Raw genomic sequence first — 24051 nt, 5'->3', positions numbered from 1 at the left:
GCTCCATGTTCTTCACTTTGTTCTCTATCATCTTTCCAAATTTCATAACTTCTCATAACCTCCAAATGAGTAGGAGGGTGTCACATGTCCTGCAATCATATAAATAATAAATAATAAAATTACAGATTTATGGTGCCAACAATAATCTAATAAGGAAACTTTTAATTTCTTAAAACTCTAATGGAAACATATAGATGAATATATTTCTAATTTTGTTTATAATTATTTGTAATATGAAAAGAATTATAACTGAACAATTATAATTTGATATATTGAGTCAATAACCTAAAAGGGTTATCAATATTTACATTTAGGTAATAAGGACTAGACAACAAACTAATATAGTGTATGTATGCCACAATGGAATGGGTTGGAATTGAATGCCCATTGTAGTTTTGCATTCTCTTTTCCTTCTTTAGTATGACTTATTTAAATGGGAATAATCATTCTATTAGAATATGTCTATTTCAACAAAAATGAAAAATGCATACTTCTTTCTCTAACCTAAGGAATGACTATTCCATTCCATTATAGAATCATCATAAATTTTATTATTATATTTTTTGGTACTTAAAGTATATATATATATATATATCATTTAGCAACCACCATAATTCCCTTATTCTACCACTCAAAAACTGCAAAAAATTATGTATATTATACTAGTAATAATAAGATAATTTCAAAAAATAAGAAATTACATGTGTATTTGCTCCCCCAAAGTTTGAATCTTGGATCAGTTATTAACCACAGCCACTGCTATCCAATTGTCACTACTACTACTACCACACCACCACTATCGCTACACAACAACCACCTTCTTAACCACCACACTACCATACTACCACCACCGTACTACAGATATTGCCATTGCTACCACCACTATTGTCACAACCACTATCACCACATCCACAACCATAAAACCACTACCATCATCATCGTTGGAACCACTAAACATCACACAATCACCATCACCATTGCAAAAACCACCATTTTACTACCATTAACCGATGTTGCCGCCACAACAACCATCATTGTAACCACAACTACCACAACACCCCCTTATCACCATCACTAATGCCATAACAACCTACCACCATCTTACTATCACTACCATTACCGCGACTCACACTATCACTTCTACAACTATTAACACTATCATGCTCTATATGAATTTTTAATTTATTTGTTACTACTAGCTTGTTAAAAGAAAATAATAATAATAATTTATTTCATTCCATTAGTTTAGTAAACATAATTATCATTATATTCTTATGTCATTCTATATTGGCAATCAAACAGTAGTGTGGGTGTTGATTTCCGACCACACAACCAAACGGAGAACTCAGCTGGAGAGCACCGGCAGAATAGATTAAGCTCGAATACCTGCCAACAAGAATATGAGAATATTGCGGTGGTTCGTCCACCCAGGGGCACTCCGACGATCAAGTCAGTAATCTTATCTCTCATAGATATCAACGCAAGTACTTAAACTTCAACAATGAAGGCATAAAAGCATCTCAAAAAAAGCATACCTTAGACCCTTGAGGGTGCCTTACTTTTTATAATGATCAATGTCCAACTCCCCCTAAAAGTCTTACTTTATGGGACTCTATCCTTTACAAGGATAACATTTATCACAACTCACACTATTTAGATTAAGATGAACTTCCTCAAGAGTCCTATCTTTATCCAAATAGGTAGCTTGATGTCATCTAGGACTCTAGTCCTCTATCTAAATATCTCGAATTCCGGTATTATCGCACCATATCTCAGCACCATAGTCTGCCCACGTGGCACCTCAACTAACAACCTCAGCCACGTGGACTACCTAAAAATATGTCCTCACAATTGCCCCCTAGGTTCTATTACCTTGGCAAACTGAGGTGATGGAACCTATACATGTACTTCCCTGACCGAGATCGTGACTCGTTGGCACCAAGAAACAAGGATTCAAATGTTCATTCGTCAAGAATCAAGAACTAAGAACCATCATGTTCCATTTCATCTAAGTCCAACATCTCGACAGAGATCGCACTACTAGCAGAGATCATGACTTGCTAGTTCAAGAACATCAAGATCCTAGTATCAACTCATCAGAAACCCAAGAATAAACAAGTTCTGCCCCCATTCAAGTTAAACATCTCAACCAAGATCAACATCTCAACTGAAATCATCATGTTAACCAAGATCACCATATCTACCTAGAACGCCATCTCAACCGAGATCATCATCCCTACAGAGATCAATATCTCAACTGAGGTCATCATGTCAACCAAGATCACCATCTCAACCGAGATTACCATCTTAGTCGAGATCGTCATCTCAACTGAGATCATCATCTCTACCGAGATCAATATCTCAACTGAGATCATCATCTCTACCGAGATCAATATCTCAACTGAGATCGCACTTCTCAATCAAGATCATCATGAGATTGGAGCGTACCAATCATGTCCCCATCTGTAACAAGCCCCGAACGCCCCGGGAGGATGAGTCCCGTTCTGTTCATTTGGGGTTACTACAGTTCGGACTCGACTTGTGTCACGGTTCTTAATCTGAACCAAAGAGTCCAAATCTGGCAAATCGTTTTGAGAAACAGATTTTTGAAAAAGTAGTGCCAAACATGGACTGCTTTGCCAGATACAGAGTCGCCACCTAAATATTTTTTTATGGGAGAATTTAGAAAACCCTGACTCGGTGCCGAAGGCCACATGTCCGTCATCACTGGAGTTGTCTCGGCTCGGGAGCTTGGGTACGATCGGGGAAGGTCAGCTATGAGCACCCCCTTTCGCCCGGTCCGAAGACCGGCCTCTACTAACCGTGATATCCGTATTTGAAAACTTTATGTGTTCTTATTCCATTTATTAGCTTAGAATTACTATGTTACGCGCACAGCAAACAAGTATAGACTAGATTGCCTAATTTGGAAATGAACATTGCATATCCGTTCGGTTTGAAAATGCTTTGGAATTTGCTACTCGCAAGTAGGCTAAAACACGGATTTCAACGAGTTTTTCCAACTCGAACAATCCAACCTTCACCCACAGGCATTCAAAACAGTTTAACACATAAGCATCTAGCCACATGTTAAGCATGCTGTCATGGCAATATTCACACTCATGTGATATGCTAAAGCGGAAATACTTACATAGTACTCCGTGCCAAAACAAAGAACTTGTTAGCAAATATGCATGATCCAAGTCCATGTTAAGTGCCTAATGCGTCGCATACAAAATGTCGCTAAGGTAGGCTCGGCTAATCCTAGACATGTCATGTGAAAATGCACAATTATCACATATTCAATTTTTGATTTGAAAAACATATGCTGTTAGCATGATGTACCGAGCCTAATGCATGTAATACGAATGCATGGATGCACGCATGCATAGCATGAGGTATGCTAATTTAAACGTGTCCTAATACTAACCATTAAAGCGGGTAAGTAAAAGGGAAGAAAGACGTGAGGTTGGAAGACATACACACACTCACTCACACTTATTACAGATTTGCCCTCACTCGGAGGGACCGAATAAATATTACAAATTAATTAACTACGCAAGCTAATTAATATTACAAATTAACTAATTTAATTAACAAATTAAATAAATTAATTAAAGTAGGAAAACGCCTCGGGAAGCGTGCCACCATGCGCAAGCTGCCTCTGCTTTCCTTCCTTTCCTCCTTTGGAGGCTGTCAAAGCCTCAGGACTGATCCCTTGGAAAGAGAGGATCACCACCGGCTGATTGAAATTCCCACCGGCAGTGTAGTATGGCCATCGGCACAAAATAGGGTCTGTCGGCAGAGAAAAGGTTGCCGGCCGGCACCTTACACTGCCGGTCGGCAAAGAAAGTCTGCTGGACCTGCAACTCACAGCAACAGAGGGCAAAACAAGGCATGGCAGCACAATTCAAGACATGTATGTACCAACCATGTCTCTTATCATTGTGATGACTCAAAGGGACATGTGCCTCGGTTCTCGGACCACCAACCACGCATTTCCATGCATGATGGCCCAAGGAACCAAGTATGCAACTTTGATTTCAAATGCATGCAAACCAATCAAACAAATTAGGCCTAATTCCTATCACCATTTCAAGGAACAAGGCATGCATGCAAGATGCAATGCAACCTAGGCATACAAGCTAGGAATGCAACATAGCATGGCAAGGCACTTATGCAAGCATACAAGCATACATATGGCAACGCAAATAGATGGAAAGGTGGTCTTATACATGAATTAGGCAACTCTAATAAGGCCTAAAACAGTGGCCAAAGTGCTAAAAAGTGAGGGCTAAATGGCATACACACACACATGCACATAAGGACCAACACTTAAGCACAAATCAAACAACATTCAAGCACACTTGAAAGGGACAAACATGAACTATTAGCATGCATTATAAGCTTTGAAATCATGCTAATACATGGTGCCAAACCAAGCAACAAATCAAGCCAAGCATGTACCAAATGGCCTAAGTGTTCAAAGCAAATCAATGAGGCAATGAACTACACTTAACATGACCAAACATGGCATGAAAAGAAGGACCAAAATCAGAGGTTTAGCATGTTAAAACAAAGCTAAAGGACTACTTAGATGGCATCTAAATGGCCCAAATACAAAGGCATACACCATGGCCAAAACATGGAGCATTGCAACACATGCTTTCAAAGCATTAAAGAGACATGCAAGGCAATCCAACAAGCATGGAAATGGGACTGAAATAGCATGTAGGATGATTCCAAATCATCAAAACAATGCAAAGATGGCATGCTACACATGCACATACTCAAGGCCAACAAGCCTAAATACAAAGGAGCTATATAATGCATGCAAAGATCAACCCAAACGACTATGGACAGAGCTAAAACATGGCAAAATAAGCACATAAACTTCACAAATGCAAGCCTAAAACATGCTCCAACAAAGGCTAACAACCTAGAACATGTTAAGGCACAAATAAGGCATTACATGGCAACTATGCTAAACATGCATGGAGTTCCAAAACCAACTTGAAATCATGTTATATTATAGATATATAAGCATGAAAAACAAACCAAACATGCTCAACACACACTCAAGCATGGGCTTCGCTAGGAGGCCAAAATATGCCCTTTTCAAGGACAACAAGGAGAGGGGGTGGCCCTCTCCTTCTTGGGACTTCAAAGCATCATCTTTACCACTGAAATCCCTCAAGATTTCAGTGGTGAAGAGACCTCAACACCAAAATCCCGGAGCTAACACAAAATGGCTCAAAATGAGGCCTTTCAAGGCCTAAGGGTGGTCAACAACCCTCAAACAACAAAACACTCTTAATAAACAATAAAGAGGGCCTAAAAACAGAACTTTTTTATGTTATACAACAAGCACAAAAACAGCTCTAAGATAGGTATAAAATCAAAGCAAAAATGGGGGAAAAAGGGACTAGTTTCTTACCCTTGTAGTCCTCTTCAGCAATGGTGCTCCAATGGCCTTCTTGAGCTTGAATCCAACACCAAAATCTCAAAACACACTCTTTGGAACCTCAGCTCCAAGAGGAAGGTGAAACACTAGGTGTTTGTGTGCAATAGTGAGACACAAAACACCTAGTGTGCAAATAAGAGGGAAAAGAGATAGAGAGTGTATATCTAACCCTAACCCTAGAAAAACCAGAGCTTGGTCTGTATTTTCCTCTCTCAAAAATGTCTAAAAACTCTCTTCCTTTTGCCTTAGAGAGAGACCCTTTCTATATGCCTCTTGTAAAGCTTACAAGACAAGCTTTGCAAGAGGGAGATCCCTCCATACACGTGTATGGAGGGGAGCAAAAGCAATACAGCTGTCTAAAAATATCTGCAAAAGCAGATGAACAGCAATCGGCCGGCCAAAAATGTCATCTTGGCCAAAAAGAGTGCCGACCGGCACAAAAGAGTGCCGACCGGCAACAAAGAGTGCCGGCCGGCAAACAATATTGCCGGTGGCAGCAAAAACCAGCCGGTGGCATCTAGCCACTGCCGGTGATGGGTGGGGATGCCTCATAAGGCATTCCCTGCCCTTTCAAGGCAAAACACAAGTGTTTGGTGCAAAACCAGACACTAAACAGTCGAGTTCGGGGATCCTGAGGCAAGGCGCGCGGGCCGAGGCCTCTGGGAACTCCAAACGAACACAAAATGGAAGATCACCGTGTGTTCAAACGGTGACGTCCAAGTCTTGAGGACGGTCAAAAATGGGGTGTCTACACCATCATATCGCATTAATTCTGCCCCCGCCGTTTGACGTCAACACGGGCACGTCAGGACTCGAAATCATAACTTTTTGCCATATTTTTCTAATTCTAACAAAACCATTTCATTTTCCTATTTCGTCTCTATCTGTGTCCCTAGACTCTTTTTCTCTTAGCCTCTACAAACAATCATCGTTGTTCTTGAAGCATTCATTACTATGAAGACTCCCTTCGTGCCCAAGGTTCAAACTCTACCAACTGAACCAGACTAACAGCCAAGCAATTCATTAGCTGCTCTATACATCAACCCACCATTTTAATGGCAGTGAAAACACCGGCATAGCGACAATCTTGCAGCTAGAACCAGGAATAGGAAACACCGAGGTCCTAAGCTCCCAGCCTTAGACCTTGATAATTTTCAATCTCTTTATCTGTGACATGTCTCGCCGAACTCTTGTCGTAGAAGACCTTCTTTCTGACATCCCTGATATCATAACTGTGCAATCCACTCCATCTCCTTATAGTCAATCCAACATGCTCATGCCTCCAGCAACTCAATATGAAGCAAGTGGACCAAGTTACTGTTGCCAAAGCTGAGGCCATTGCTAAGGCCAAAAAAAAAAGTCAATATGGCCTGCAACAAAGGCTACTATCTTGATTGGATGACAGCCCTCAAAAAGATGTTTGTCCCCGAGGACTCACCCCTCTGTGATATGGGTTAGCTCAATGTCTCTTTCCCTCCCTCTCCCAATCAATCTGAGGATGAGGCCGAGGAAATAAAAGATGCAGACGACGAGGAGGCTGAAGACAAGGAAGAGGCCGATGCTGAGGTTGCCGAGAAAGAATCTGAAGCTACTGCTAGGACCAAGTCCCCAACTCTGAATGAGTAAGTCCTTGACTTGACTCAGAATGAAGAGGATGAGGTTCAAAAAACCACTTCTAAGGCCAAGGTCGAGACTGCCAACAAGAGCCTAGATGACACACTGCGTGAGATCGACGTCGAGGTCCAAGTTGAAAAATCTGCCCAGCTGTCTGCCGAGGCTGACACAACGCCAATTGCCAAGGCAAGGCAGACTGTGGAAAATGCATGAACTTTGGTTTTTTCTCCTTTTTGTATTTTTCCTTCTTACTTTTGGATAGTTGTAATCTTTTGTTTGAAAAATGTTAGCTTTATATTTGGCCGATGTGCCCTTTTTATCTTTGTAGATGAACAAGTAATCTCTTATGCTAGGCCGAAGTGCCTTTTTGTATCTAAACAAGTTTCTTTTCTGAATGCAAGTCTTATATTTTCTTCCAAGTGTTAAATGTATGCCTTATTTTCTTCTATGCATGTTTGCTGCTTTCTTTCATGCTTTTTATGCTTCCAAACTTAGAATATTTTTGCATTTCTTCAAAGTGTACCTTAACTGTATAATAACTCTGGGATACAATACCTCGGATAAACCTTGATTGTTTGTCTCGGCGAACCATTTTCATACCTCGACTAACACTTTAAAAATAAAAATATTTTTACAAGTGTTATTGCCTTTTTACCTCCATACACTATCTTCTATTAAGATTTCATCCTTTCCAAGTTTTGACAACCTGGCTAGTTACCTCGGGTAACATGTACCTCGGATACTTTATTCATCATTGCATCGGCTAACTCCAACTTGTAAATTTCTCCGAAATTTCAACAAGTGTTAAGTCCATTTCTAAAAATTTCAACAAGTGTCATACTCTTAAGTTTGTTCATCATTCCAGCTCCCTGCCCCCTAATATGAACCTAAGTTCCACTTAAGTTCACACTAAGCATGTGACTATGGTCTTTTGCCGAAGTCAGATTTAAACAAAGGCTTCTTGAGGTGTTGCAACCTTGGTTTCTCTGTTAATGAACATAGTTCCATTCTGAGTTTGACTCTGCCGATATGGCAAGTTCAGGTTAATTCAACTTAGTTCAATTCTATTATATGCAAATATAATTTAATTCTACCATATAATGAGTCTAAGTTATTCGTCAAGTTTCATTTAGAAACATCACCAACTTAGTTCAACTCTATTATATGCAAGTATAATTCGACTCTGCCACATAATATGTCTAATTTATTCGTCATGTTTCATTCAGAAACATCACCAACTTAGTTCAACTCTATTATATGCAAGTACGTCTAAGTCATTCGTCATGTTTCATTCAGAAACATCACCAACTTAGTTCAACTCTATCATATGCAAGTATAGTTCAACTCTGCCATATAATAAGTCTAAGTTATTCATCATGTTTCATTCAAAAACATCGCCAACTTAGTTCAACTCTATAATTCGACTGTGCCATATAATAAGTCTAAGTTATTCGTTATGTTTCATTCAGAAACATCGCCAACTTAGTTCAACTCTATTATATGCAAATATAATTCAACTCTTCCATATATTAAGTTTAAGTTATTCGTCATGTTTCATTAAAAAATATCGCCAACTTAGTTCAACTCTATCATATGCAAGTATAATTCAATTCTGCCATATAATAAGTCTAAGTTATTCGTCATGTTTCATTCAGAAATATCACCAACTTAGTTTAACTCAATTATATGCAAGTGTAATTCAACTTTGTCATATAATAAGTCTAAGTTACACGTCATGTTTCATTCAAAAACATCGTTAACTTAGTTCAACTCTATCATATGCAAGTATAATTCAACTCTACCATATAATAAGTCTAAGTTACTCGTCATGTTTCATTCAGAAACATCGTTAACTTAGTTCAACTCTATCATATGCAAGTATAATTCAACTCTGCCATATAATAAGTCTAAGTTATTCGTCATGTTTCATTCAGAAACATCGCCAACTTAGTTCAACTCTATCATATGCAAGTATAATTCGACTCTACCATATAATAAGTTGAAGTTATTTGTCGTGTTTCATTCAGAAATATCGCCAACTTAGTTCAACTCTATTATATGCAACTATAATTCAACTCTGTCATATAATAAGTCTAAGTTATTCGTTATGTTTCATTCAAAAACATCGCCAACTTAGTTCAACTCTATCATATGCAAGTATAATTTGACTCTGCTATATAATAAGTCTAAGTTATTCGTCATGTTTCATTCAAAAACATCGTCAACTTAGTTCAACTCTATCATATGCAAGTATAATTCAACTCTGCCATATAATAAGTCTAAGGTATTCATCATGTTTCATTTAGAAATATCGCCAACTTAGTTCAACTTTATCATATGCAAGTAGAATTCAACTCTGCTATATAATAAGTCTAAATTACTCGTCATGTTTCATTCAGAAATATCACCAACTTAGTTTAACTTAATCATATGCAAGTATAATTCAACTCTGTCATATAATAAGTCTAAGTTACTCGTCATGTTTCATTCAAAAACATCGTTAACTTAGTTCAACTCTATCATATGCAAGTATAATTCAACTCTACCATATAATAAGTCTAAGTTACTCGTCATGTTTCATTCGGAAACATCGTTAACTTAGTTCAACTCTATCATATGCAAGTATAATTCAACTCTGCCATATAATAAGTCTAAGTTATTCGTCATGTTTCATTCAGAAACATCACCAACTTAGTTCAACTCTATCATATGCAAGTATAATTCGACTCTACCATATAATAAGTCTAAGTTATTTGTCGTGTTTCATTCAGAAACATCGCTAACTTAGTTCAACTCTATTATATGCAACTATAATTCAACTCTGTCATATAATAAGTCTAAGTTATTCGTCATGTTTCATTCAAAAACATCGCCAACTTAGTTCAACTCTATCATATGCAAGTATAATTTGACTCTGCCATATAATAAGTCTAAGTTATTCGTCATGTTTCATTCAAAAACATCGTCAACTTAGTTCAACTCTATCATATGCAAGTATAATTCAACTCTGCCATATAATAAGTCTAAATTATTCATCATGTTTCATTTAGAAATATCGCCAACTTAGTTCAACTTTATCATATGCAAGTATAATTCAACTCTGCTATATAATAAGTCTAAATTACTCGTCATGTTTCATTCAGAAATATCACCAACTTAGTTTAACTTAATCATATGCAAGTATAATTCAACTCTGTCATATAATAAGTCTAAGTTACTCGTCATGTTTCATTCAGAAATATCACCAACTTAGTTTAACTTAATCATATGCAAGTATAATTCAACTATGTCATATAATAAGTCTAAGTTACTCGTCATGTTTCATTCAGAAACATCGTTAACTTAGTTCAACTCTATCATATGCAAGTATAATTCAACTCTACCATATTATAAGTCTAAGTTACTCGTCATGTTTCATTCAGAAACATCGTTAACTTAGTTTAACTTTATCATATGCAAGTACAATTCAACTCTGCCATATAATAAGTCTAAGTTATTCGTTATGTTTCATTCAGAAACATCGCCAACTTAGTTCAACTCTATTATATGCAAATATAATTCAACTCTGCCATATAACGTCATGTTTCATTCAAAAACATCGTTAACTTAGTTCAACTCTATCATATGCAAGCATAATTCGACTCTGCCATATAATAAGTCTAAGTTATTCGTCATGTTTCATTTAGAAATATCGCCAACTTAGTTCAACTCTATTATATACAAGTATAATTCAACTCTACTAAATGATAAGTCTAAGTTACTCGTCATGTTTACCATGGGAACATCGCCATAAGACATTTCGGTCTTATCGCACAGTCATGGATTCTAACAACATTTTCACTCTTTTTTATATAGGCTTCGACATCTTTTTGCATGTAGGGTCACCAAAATCCTTATGATATAGCTCTGTGGGCAAGGGATCTGCCCCTTGCATGGATCTTGTGTAAAAAGTCTTTAACTTGGGAAGGATATACACATCGCAATAGAGGTCCAGTAAAAGTCCTTCTGTGCAGATGGCCTTCTACCGATAGGCAGAACCTGGCCGACTTCAGTCTGATCTTGTGTGCTTCTTTTTTGTCTTCTGGGATCTGGGATCTGCTCGTTTAGGTTAAGCTCTTGTCTTCTCGGACTACTCATCTAGGCGGAGATCTTGTCTTCTGGGATCCGAGATCTGCTCACCTAGGCTGAGCTCTTGTCTTCTCGGACCTAATCATCTAGGCCGAGATCTTGTCTTCTAGGATATGGGATTCGGAATCTGCTTACTTAGGCTGAGCTCTTGTCTTCTCGGACCTACTCATCTAGGCCGAGATCTTGTCTTCTAGGATCTGGGATCCGGGATCTGGAATGCAGGATTTGCTCATTTAAGCTGAGCTCTTGTCTTTTCGGACCTACTCATTTAGACCGAGACCTTATCTTCTGGGATCTGGGATCCGTGATTTGGAATTTGGGATCTGAAATCCGAGATCTGCTCACTTAGACTGAGCTCTTGTCTTCTCGGACCTAATCATCTAGGCCGAGATCTTGTCTCGTAGGATCTGGGATCTAGGATTCGAGATCTGGAATCCGGGATCTACTCGCTTAGGCTGAGCTCTTGTCTTCTCGGACCTAATCATCTAGGTCGAGATCTTATCTTCTAGGATCTGGATTCGAGATCTCGAATCCGGGATCTGCTCACATAGGCTGATCTTTCTATACTTGAAAGCCATCTCCTTGGAAACGCTCATGCCCCCTGCCTTTGCATCCCTTCTGGAAGGGTCTTCATTCTGTTAATGTCGACACATTCTCCATCTTCGCTAAACTAGTCATTGCCGACATGTTGATCGTGCACGATGATGGTCATCTATTCTAACTAAGTTTCCACAGACAGCACCAAATTGTGGGTGTTGATTTCCAACCACACAACCAAACGAAGAACTCGGCTAGAAAGCACCGACAGAATAGATTAAGCCCGAACACCTGCTAACAAGAATATGAGAACACCGCGGTGGTTCGTCCACCCGGGGGCACTCCGACGATCAAGTCAGTAATCTTATCTCTCACAGATATCAACACAAGTACTTAAACTTCAACAATGAAGCCATAAAAGCATCTAAAAAAAAGCATACCTTAAACCCTTGAGGGTGCGTTACTTTTATAATGATCAATGTGCAACTTTCCCTAAAAGTCTTACTTTATGGGACTCTATCCTTTACAAAGATAACATTTATCACAACTCACGCTATTTAAATTAAGATGAACTTCGTCAAGAGTCCTATCTTTATCCAAATAAGTAGCTTGATGTCATTTAGGACTCTAATCCTCTATCCAAATATCTCGAATTTCGGTATTATTGTGCCATATCTCAGCACCATAGTTCGTCCACGTGGCACCACGGCTAACAACCTCAGCCACGTGGACTACCTAAAAATATGTCCCCACAAGTAGAATCAGAATAGACATTCCATTCAATCTCGTATTCCATTATTATTTTTATTTCATTTTATCATACTAAACATAATCATAAAAGTTTACAAAAATGGTTAATTGAATTTGTCTAGTTAATTTAAAAAATAAATAAATAAATTTGCTAAATAATGTGTGTGTTTAATTTAAATTTTTTAGGTTAAATTTTTTAAAAATTGAGTTTTTGATTTTTGGTCTTTTTTGAAGAAAAAAAAAACACACACACATTTCCGTTCGAACACAATTTTGTTTAAAAACCCCCCGACGGAACGCGACCTGTCAAAGCATTTTTTCATTATCAACCTCGGATCGCCTCTTACAGACCCTGAATTGTATCGATTACAATTGAAACCAAAATATATACACACAGATAGAGAGAGATCGGAAGACGCAAGCAAACCCTAGCTTCTGAGCAGATCTGTATTGATTCATCATCAAATGGAGGCCTCCGTGGGAGGATCGGAGAGAGAGAAATCGAATTCATCTTCTTCCACACCTATCCCTGTCGTTGCCAATTTCTGGAAAGGTACTGTACTGCAATTTCTATGCCATTCTTCTCATTTTCTTACCATTCCACGTTACTCAGTCTTTGAATCTAGATTGAGTATAGTGATTGCCACTTGTAGTTGTATTGTAATGTTGATTAGTTGAACTCTGCTGTTTGATTATTTTTCATTATTAGTTGAACATTGAGCACTCTGACTAACTTACACAATTGAATTGGAGAAGAAAAGTATATGATATGCATGTGTAAAATGAATATGAATTCGCATATTGGCACCATTAACTATGTTTTCACCTTAAGAAGCACGCACACGTGACACGATATGGACACGCCGACACGCAGATCTTTGAAAAGTGAAGGAGGCTACATGCCGGAGAAAATATATAATTTTATATATTTATTGTATATCATATTTTTAAATATTAATATTTATTTTATGTTAAATATTTAATTTTATCAAATTTATCAACAGTAGATATGCTATTTTAGTATATAAAAAAAATTTATAATTTGTTTTTGAAAAAAAATGGTCCTCAACATGTATGGAGAGGTGTCCGTACTTCATTTCCACCGATACGGTTAGTGTCGAGGATGTTCTGCAAGCATAAATTTGGGATCTTAGTTTGGTTTAGTTTGCACCAGTTCAGTATAGGTTAAAACTTGAGGTCACATGTAAGCTGTTTGAAGATGATTAGTTGGTAACTGAAAATTTTGCATGCAATGTAATGCACTAACTGAATTAAAGATTTATTAGAAGAGTAGTGGATTCTTAAAATTGGCGAGTGATGAAATCATGACAAGTTTATAATTTTCATCTTATCCTTCATTGTCAATGGTTTACTGTGCAGACTTATCCGGAAATGGAGAAAGAGTAGCAGTAGATGGCATAGATGATATATGATGAAACAAAATGTCCATTAAGTTCTTGTCTTGAGTTCCTTGTTAATAAAACTTAATTACCCAAAAAAATGCCCATTAACTTGAATAAGGTTGAGCTAACGACATGTTTTTAAAGGGATTTACTTATTGTGTTTGTTGTCTTCTTCTTCATTTTATTTTTTCCCCCTTAATGATGATCATTGTAGATTTTGTATTTTTTTTTTTTTTGGATAGAAATCACTTGATTCACAAAATCATAAACTATTGAAGTCTACATTGAACACAATTTTTTGTTCATCTTTGGAGAAAAGCAAAGATCTTATTGACTTGCCCATTTATATTTTTTTATGTTGGTTGCAGACTTCAATTTAGAGAAGGAAAAGGGTGTGTTGGATGAACAAGGGCTTAGGATAGCTGAAAATCAGGAAAATAGCCAGAAGAACCGCCGGAAACTTGCAGAGAGCACTAGAGGTATAACACATGCTTTTTCCACTTCTACTGTATAATTATGTATATTTAAGTAGTGTTTGCCCTAATTTTTATTCTCTTTCATGAGAGAGAGAGAGAGAGAGAGGGGTACAAAATTAGATAAACATTAGATTTTGAAAGAAAAGCCACAAAGGTTATTGCCTTTGAATAGGCTCTCCAAATCTGGCATCATCACAGCGAGTGTTCAAGTATGTGTTTGCTAACATGACATTCTTGTAATATCATTTCTATACAGAATAGCATTGTAAAATATTTGTTTGCCATAATGGTTAATTAGTAAAATATTTAATAGAGGAGGGTGATTTTGGTGTGGTTGCTCATCCAGCCATGGTGTTTTTAGAGGGCCATTTTTGGTCTACTAGAGAGAGAGAGATATGGTGGGTGGGTTTTGGTTAAATTCTGGTGAATTATTGAAAATATGATATTGTGGGTAATCATGGTGGTTTGGTTTGGTTTGGTGTGGTGTAGTGGTGGAGTGGTGATGTTTGGATGGTGAAACAGAAGAACATGGGATAACTTTGTTTGACAGTGGAGAAGAGAGATGTGTCTGCTAAGAAGAGGGAGGGGGAGTACAGTTGAATCTTTTTCATAAATGATAAAAATCTAAAAGCATAACTTTTGTTTACACCATTTGGTCTACAAATCTGACAAGGGAGTTGAGGGAGGTATTTGTCATTATCAATAACCTCAGGGGAGGTCAGAGTAATTTACCCATTATAGTTTTATTTAATTACCTGTCAATAATAATTCAACCTAATATGTACTAAAAATTGTTGCAAGAAAACTATTTGTTTCACCCCATGCATAGAACAAATCAATTGCTAGTTTAATATTTGAATGAACGTCATAATGTCTGAACCATCATTGCTGGTTCAGACTCTGACTCATAAGTCATGGTAGGCTGACAGTCTGGTCTAGTTCCCTCAAATGTGCAAAAAATGTTAATTTATCTTTGACGTTTGGGACAATTTTGGAGGAAACTAATATATATATATATATCACTTTGTTTTAATTTGTGTGGGACACTTCTAATGGTTTTGTGTTGACAGATTTCAAGAAGGCTTCAGCGGAAGATAAGTTAAGTTTGTTCAACTCTTTACTTAAAGGCTACCAGGAAGAGGTTGATAATCTTACCAAGAGAGCAAAATATGGAGAAAATGCATTTCTTAACATTTATCAGAAGCTTTATGAGGCTCCAGATCCTTATCCAGTTCTTTCTTCAATTGCCGTAAGTATCAGGTTCATCTTTTCAGTTTTTTGTACTGGAACAATTTCAATTGGATTTGGAATTCCTTCACTTATAAACCCTCTTGGTTCTCACATTCCACATGGATGAGCCATGTATGCTGGAGTATGTATGCAAGAACAAAGGAGAATTCTTGAGCATTACTAATCGTATTGAGAGTTTGACAATTACTAATCATATTGATAGTTTATGATCAATGATGTAGCTATATCACACACAACTCTACCAATCGTGACTCTTTGTGATGTTTCAATTCTCACTCTGTACAACTACTCAGATTTGTATTATATGTTTGAAATTTCTGTCTTTGATTCTGTAGTACGTACTTGTGACTTTTGTCTTTTACTCTACCTATGTTTGCAATGGTATATAATACATGTTAATGGTTCAGTCATCGATGGTAATTTGATGTCTGAACAATAATAAACCTACTTTGTCAACCCATATCATTTTTGCTCTTCCATAGCGTTGCAATTGGAAAAAAGAAAGAAAGAATGGAATGAATGTATGGAATTAAATTGTTGGTTAGATCAGGCAAGATGTTGAATTTCATGGAAAGTATACTGAAATTTGATGTGCACATCCCAACAAAATTTTACCCTGATAAACTGGTTTTTTATAGTATAAATTGGTCCTATGTCTGTTATGGAACACTATACTAATTGTATCCCGTCATTCATACCTCAATCTAATTCACATGTTGTAGTCACATAAATGAAATAGCATGAGCGTTGTGCCATGCAGTGTTCATCTGTAATTTAATATTCAATTTGAGTTGTGTGTTTTAAGGAAGGAAGTAAATACAGGGAAATTTGAGAAGAGCAATCAGGCAATGGAGCTTATGATGTTTAATTTTGTTTTCTTATTTCTCTCTTATGAAAACACCTGATACTGGTTCAATCCTTGCTATCTTTTACATGAGTTAAGTTCCAAATCAGACATTTGTTTGCGTCACATGGTTGAGCTAAGTGGGTGAAAGACCCTTGCATCTCCCACTTAAACTTATCTTGACCAAATGCAATAAAGTAGATTCATAAATTTGAGTGAAAACACTTCTCCAGGGACAACCCCTTTACCTTGCCACAACTCTCAGAAAAGATCTATCCAACACGACCAATTCCAAACCAACCAAAGGATTCGATTGATCCTCATCACGCACCTTCCCCCTCTTTCATCCTCCAAATCAGCTAGAGGCCACCATCTATTGCTAGTTGCTACACTGACCTGCCACCCCCTATCATCCCCTTTATTGCTAAATTCCTTTCCGAACTGGGAAATCTCCCCCTCATACTCGTTCCCAACTCCATTTTGCTCTTTATTAAAAGAGACTCTTGAAGAAGGCAAATTGTTTGATGAGCTGGGTTGCATGCATCTTATCATGGGATGCTGCAAACTACTGCAGGAAAGGGCATCTAGATCTGTATTCATCAAAGAGTCTTGATCGACAAGCTGGGCTGGCCCAATGTAATTCATCTGATTTACCTAGGAGATAATTTGTTGGCCACACCTTTAGACTGGGCTTTTTGGCCCTATATGATACGTATTGAAGTATGCCTCATATGAACAACTGGCTTTATCATGCCTTTCATTGCACCAAGCCCAACTATTCCTTTGTCATGTCTATCAATACCTAGGTTCAATTCTTTCCCTTAAAGCCCATTCCTTTTTCCCCCCTCAAATTCCAACCTTCACATCCAAACCCAAAGTACCAACTCTAGATTTTAAAATAGTCTGGTTTTGGATAACTCCATGTACACGTGGCTATCCCCACTCACTCCTCTTCTTAGGCATAGACATGGACTCGTGACCTGACACAGACACGTTGACACTTAAATTTTTAAAAAAAAAAAAAAAGCGACACGCTTAGGTTACATTAAAATTTTATATTTTTATAAATTTATTATATGTCATATATATGAATAATTTATTATAAGATAATGAAAAATATGTAATATAATACTAATTACATTAAAAAGTTATATGTTTCGTACTTTAAATATCAATATACCATTCACATTACAATTACATTATGGAGAATGCAAAATGATTATAGAACATTGTAATACACATTGTGCATTCACATTGTGTATAAATGTTTCAAAACAAATTTGGAGTTCATTAGTTGTGTTCTGAAGAATGCAAAACATTATTATTATGAAGAGATTTTTCACATAGGACGTGTTTCGGAAAGTTCAAGAAGTGTCGCCAAAGTATTCTTGAAGAGTCGGTAAAGTATCCAATATCATGTATTTTATTTTTTAGTTAAGACACATTAAATAAGTGTCAGGCATGCATTTAGGACTGTCCGAAGAGTTCCTTCATAGAAGTGTTCATGCTTCTTAGCTTCTTCCTGTAATTGTGCCCCAAACATGGTTGACGAAGCGACGTGACCCTTTCAAAACAAATCCCACGCTCCATGTGCCTGACTTCCATGTGCCACATTCATTTCCATCTCAGAAAACCTGATTTCACTCCACAAGCATCTGAAACTGACCCTCTTTGGCACTGCTACTCTTATGACGTCAATCCGATACTGACAAGATCTCTTTTGCCATCAGTCGGGGAACCGTAAATCTCCAAAAAGACTAGTCAATATATTGAAGCAAATCTTCATCGCCATCCATCTCTGATGAATCCTTGTGCGTTTGCTTCTTCTGCATCCACTTTGCTTATGAATCAAAATCCCCTTAGGCCAAACCACCTTCTCTCTGCTACATAACCTTTCCTGTCATCTCCACCCTAAACCTATTTCTGCGACCATCCCCTGCTAAAATCACCACCTTTATTATAGGGCCAAACCCCCCTCACCCAACAGGGACCACCATTTACTTCTCTTCTCAGAATTTCTTTTCTCCACAACCAAACCCCCTGCTTACTCCAACCTCTTCTTAATTCCTTTAAATGCTGTACTCCCCAACCCAAATCCCATTACCACAAAAACAAGCCCCTATACCTTCATTATACATTATCACCACTTAATGAAGAAAATCAATACAAAAAGACAGCTACAATAAGAAAGTCACAACCCTAAGAGAGTATCGTCAATCAAAGACATTGTAAATCGAAACGTGGAACATCCATGAAAACGAAGAACAAACTGAGATTGTCATAGAAGACATAGATCATCAAGTAAAGCTGTGAAACCCTAAGAAAAGATTGTCAATCGAAGAAATCAACAATTGACAATTGAATCATGAAGCAAACAAGAATAAAGAGCAGATTAAATGAAACGACAACCTAAAAGATAATACCTTACAACTTACAAGCAAAGAATAGAAAAATTATGAGAGTTCTCCTAGTGTTCTACCTATCACCGATCCCTCGTATTGAATGTACAATTTGAACTTTGAAAAGAAAAGAGAAAAACAAATGATGATAAGAATACTTAATCAATCTGTGCTCTTTATCATGTGTTGTGCACAGTTGAGCTAGTCAGCATTCTTTTGAGTTGTGCATTTACAGCTCTACAAGAACTCAGACAAGGTGGCCTTGCTTTTTAAGGAACGCATTCAGTTCAATCATTTGCATCTGCCACCTTGGCATCTTACAATTTTTCTTTGAGTTCTTTTATGTGCGCAAAATTTGATCACAGAACCAGACGCAACCCTCTCACGTGGGGTAGGACCCACACATTTAAAGGGTTTCACCTCATGTGAGAGAGTTTTGTTTGGTTTTGTGATTGCATCTGTGCACTTTATTATTATTATTATTATTTTTTTTTTAATATTTAGTAATTGGGCTGAGATGCATGAACAGTCTCACATTTTTCGCTGGAACATGCATAAGTTGGGTCACTCCTTTGGACTTTTTTAATGTTAATAATTTTTCTTATGTTTTCTTTCATTTGGTATTTGGTTCATTCCACTTTTTCCATTTTCTAAGAAATTTTTTGCTTTGTCTGCGTTCATGTGTGTGACTTGCTGATTGTTTCTTGTCTCTATGCAGGAGAAAGATTTGAAATTGTCTGAACTAGAGTCTGAGAATCGAAAAATGAAGGTTGAACTTGAGGAATTCAGGACAGAAGCAACTCATCTGAAAAATCAACAAGCCACAATAAGAAGACTTGAAGAGCGCACCCGCCAGTTAGAACAGCAGGTTAGCACTTCTTTGAGTGGTTACCGTATTTTATTTTGTTTATTTATCATATTGCTATACTTGTCATGGCCTTTATTACACTTACGTGGACTAGGGTAATCGCATTGTATCTTTAAACTTAATTCCATTTCTCCAATTTCAAAAAGCTAAACCCGATTATTTATTTATTTATTTGTTTACTAGATTGACTCCAAAATAGTAAGTGAAAAGATTAGATTATCTCAAATGGAAAACAAAAAGATTATATTGAACCCAAATCTTATTATACATTTTTTAGAAAATTCAACTGGATGAGATTGCAAAAGGGATTTAAACATGTCATAGCACCTCTTAGTAGAAATAACATTAAAATATGTAACTAATCATCCATTAAACGAGTCATCCATGTCAACTTCATATTATGCGAGTATGACACTGACTGAACCGTTTATTTATCATCTTATCTTGTCATGGTATAACTGAGGTCATGTCGAAAAATGACTCACTGTAACCTGCTTACTTTGTGTACGGTTCGTGTTGTATCAAAAATTCCTACCCCTACTTTCATATATTATTTCTATTTATTCAGTTATCATTGTGAACTTCCTGGTCTATTATGATGACCTGCAATAACTTAAAGATTCATCCTCAACGTGCATTATGTACAACAATCTTTGGAGTAATTTTCTTTTTAGGGGACAACATGGTTTGTACTGTGAGAACTCAATTCTGGAAAAACCAATGCATTGGTTTGTTATGGTTTTGATATGTGTGTTGTTTTGATGCATGTGCCTTCTGATATGAGTTCAGATGGAGGAAAAAGTGAAAGAAATTGTGGAGATTAAGCAACGCAGTTTGGCAGAAGAGAACCAGAAAACATTGGAGCTCTTAAAAGAAAGGTATTATCTTATCTGTATGCATGGAAAGTTATACACTTAGATGATTACCACTAGGCCTGTTAACGGATCAGATTTTGACCTGAATCTATTCCTGTGATCCAGATTGGGCCATAAGTTTCGATCCATTAAAATATGATTTAGGGTAATGATCAAAGCTGAATATGATCAAATCCAATTGCAAAAGTTAATATCTTGTTGCAAAAATTAATATCTTTTATACATATGGGTGATTGATAAATGATGGTTATCTTTATATAAGTTGAATGGTTATAGTTTAATAAGAACCGTCACAATAAAACAATTGTGATTAATCTGATAAAATTCAAGTTGTTTCTCAAAACTTTGTATATATTATTTTCCTACCCTCTATGATTGGATTATCAGATTGGATCCCTTGTTTTCAGCAGATTCAGGATTAGATTTGATTAGATTTGTGTTGATTCTTCTGAATGTTGGATCTGGTCTGAGTATTTTCTTATTGGATTGGATTCTGATCAACCCTGACTGGTCTGAATCCAATTTTCTTATGGCCTTATTTTATTACCAGTGTCATTTGATCGAGGATAATGAGTTGAGGCTATTGTTCTTGATTCTTTTGTAGGCATGCCAATGCAATAGCAAACCAGAAACATCAAGTTCTTGTATTTCAATAGTACAATAGTTCCCTAGATTGCCATTCTTAACAAATTCTGTTATTTGTATTGCTTTAATAGGTAATGCGGCTTATGCTCTGTTTGTTGATGCAGGGAGCAATCATTGCAGGATCAATTACGACAAGCTCAAGACAGTGTTTCCAATGTTCAAAAATTACATGAACTTGCACAGAGCAAATTGTTTGAATTTCGTGCTCAATCAGGTCACATACTAATATTTTTTGAGTTTATTGTTGATTGTATTCAACTTATGCTCGTAAACTACTAAACCAACTACATAGCAAATATTGTGAATATTTGAAATAGATTGCAAACTCACTTCCATTTAATAATCTCAGAGGAAGAGAGAGCAGCAAAGCAATCAGAGGTCAATCTTTTAATGGATGAAGTTGAACGAGCTCAGACTCGCCTTCTTAGTCTTGAGAGGGAGAAGGTGCATCACGAAATCTTTGTTTTGATTCATAAGGATCAGACTAGGCTGCAATTCTATTGTGTTAAACTTTTTTGGTAAAAGACATGTTATTTGACCACTTTCTCTTCATCTTGTGTTCTTCGATTTAATATTTTTGCTCTTTGTTAATTGTTTTCCTTTCATTTTATGGATATACTTGCATTGTTTTCCTTATATTATGTTTTACTGGATAATGTTTTTATTTACTTTAGCTGTTTGAAAAATTTTCTGCTCAAGTTGACATATTTCTCTCATAAATGCATAAATTATGTTGCAGATGCTAGAAATTGTATGAGTTAATTTAAATCAACTCCTTAAGTTACGTATATATGGACCTAGAAATCTGGGTTGAGTTCAGTGAATTCCTGGCAAAAAGCTTTATTTTTCTACGGAGTTACTCTCAATAAAGTTGTGGTGTTTCTGATGTCAGACAATCAACTTTGGTGAAAATTTAATTTTCTTTTTGCTTGTTGTTCAGATGATTTGGACATTTTGGGTTACTATATTATCTGGAATCATCATTGTCTCAGCTAATTATCTATGCCATCCAACTTTTGCAGGGACTTCTTCGTTCCCAGTTACAATCAGCAAATGATGATAATGTAGATAAGAATAGGTGAGTTTCCTGCTTTCATACCAGAACTGCTCTTTTTCTTCTCTTCTATTCCCCCTCTGGTCTCACAGTAATTATTCAAATCTTTGAAGAAAATGGCAATTACTGGATTTTGCCTTTTTTTGGTAATGCTTTGATTTGATGAGGTTTTGATCTTATCAGAAGAATTAGAATTGTGAGATTTTAAATTATTGACGCTCAAAGTTAGGCTAGATTATGATTAATGAGACCTGGACACTTGGAATTAAAGGTTGGAGTCGGAACCGGCAGAATTTGACCAACTTATGATACCTTTTTGAGTTGATCAAATTCATGCAGCTCAGATGCTATTCCATTTCCAATATGTTTGAGAAAACTAAGTTTTGTATATATTTATACTAAAGGTATATTTAATATTTGAGTAGTTAATGACTCAATTTGGTGGATCAAAGAACCCTAGGACGAATATTAGCCGAATTTGATTTGAAGAAGCTCCCTGAATTGAATTAGAATAAACTTCTGAACTAGGGAAATTAACTTGGCCATTTGGGTTGTCAGAAACGATGCCTTTATCTTTGGTATTCAGCATGATAATTATGAAAGTGGAACTTTTAAATTATCTGCAGTTGTCAGAAATTTGGGACTTCAAGAAAAATGATTTGGAAACAGAAATGTTCATCAGTTTGCTTGTTAACAACTGCGGGAATACCCAACCCAATTATTATCTGGATGAACTTGGGTCACATCAAAATTACCAGTGTAAGATCTGCCAATGTGCCCAAATGAGAGTTTTCTTTTGGACTCTATTGGCTCGGCATCATTTTGATCGGTCTTTGTAAAGATGTTTTGAATTATTTAGGAATTGCTTTTGAGTATTCAATTTTTTAATGTATGTTTTTTCTTTTATGAATAGTCTTACAAAATTATCATCTTCTGTCATTTGAGATTAACAAGTTGCATAGTTTAACCCTCCTGGATAGCCATTTGGTTCTTTTTAAAGTGAATACATGGAAAAACCTAATCCTATTTCCAGCACAAGTTGTAGTGTGCACTAGGTAATAGTAATAAAATCCTTTGTAATGGATCAAGAAGAAGCTTTGGGACTTGCCATGCAATTTTGGGATGAACCGAGAATTTGGCTGATGAAAATCATGGGAAGAAGAAAAAGAGCAAATCTGAAATTTCACATGAAGCACATTTAGTGCATCAAAAATTAAAGATTTGGAATAATTTTCAGTCTAAATGTCATTATAGCAGGTTTTAGTAATTAAAGGTATAATGGTAATTCCAATAATTGTTGGACATGGGTTGTAAGGATCACCCATAGGTTTTATTTTGGGTCAAGTTATTAAATGGGTTATTATATATGGGTTTTATTATGTCTAAAATAATCTTCGTGGTTAAAAGTCCAAATTTCTTATTTTGATATTGAAGTAGAATTAGGAGTTAATAAGTTTCTTATTATGATTGATGCAGAATTGGAAGTCATAGCTGGCCTAGAATATTAGTAGTTGCTAAATAATTTTAGGCTTGGTTTGGGAAGTGGGTTGGTTTTTTAGTTTTTTTTGCTTTTTTGGCTATTTTAGCCTAGGGCTAAAAAGCTTGGTTTGTAAAGGGTTTTTGACTTTTTTTGTGAGAGAAAGAATGTAATGATTATGGGTTGGATGTGATGTTTTGTCTTATTGGGGTAAAAAACCTATTTTGTTTTTTGTGGCTATTTTAGCCAAAAAAACCTCCAAACCC

At 36.4% G+C, this 24051-nt stretch overlaps 1 protein-coding gene across 1 annotated transcript in view; it reads left to right on the top strand.

Moving 5' to 3' along the window:
• Positions 1–12724: 12724 nt before the first annotated feature.
• LOC114309216 (protein CASP) overlaps positions 12725–24051 on the top strand; it is a 56184-nt gene continuing 44857 nt past the window's right edge. Inside the window, exons 1-8 of the mRNA XM_082909410.1 lie at positions 12725–13046; positions 14265–14375; positions 15443–15621; positions 19585–19734; positions 20524–20612; positions 21359–21468; positions 21604–21698; positions 22277–22332. Coding sequence (XP_082765536.1) covers positions 12959–13046; positions 14265–14375; positions 15443–15621; positions 19585–19734; positions 20524–20612; positions 21359–21468; positions 21604–21698; positions 22277–22332 — 878 coding nt within the window. The 5' untranslated portion in view covers positions 12725–12958. The remainder of the gene's footprint in view (positions 13047–14264; positions 14376–15442; positions 15622–19584; positions 19735–20523; positions 20613–21358; positions 21469–21603; positions 21699–22276; positions 22333–24051) is intronic.

This window comes from Camellia sinensis, chromosome 15 (genome assembly GCF_055761805.1).
Source record: "Camellia sinensis isolate YWXY chromosome 15, ASM5576180v1, whole genome shotgun sequence".
NCBI lineage: Eukaryota > Viridiplantae > Streptophyta > Magnoliopsida > Ericales > Theaceae > Camellia > Camellia sinensis.
Note: the sequence above shows the minus strand (reverse complement) of the source record. Positions and strands in the feature narration are given on the sequence as shown.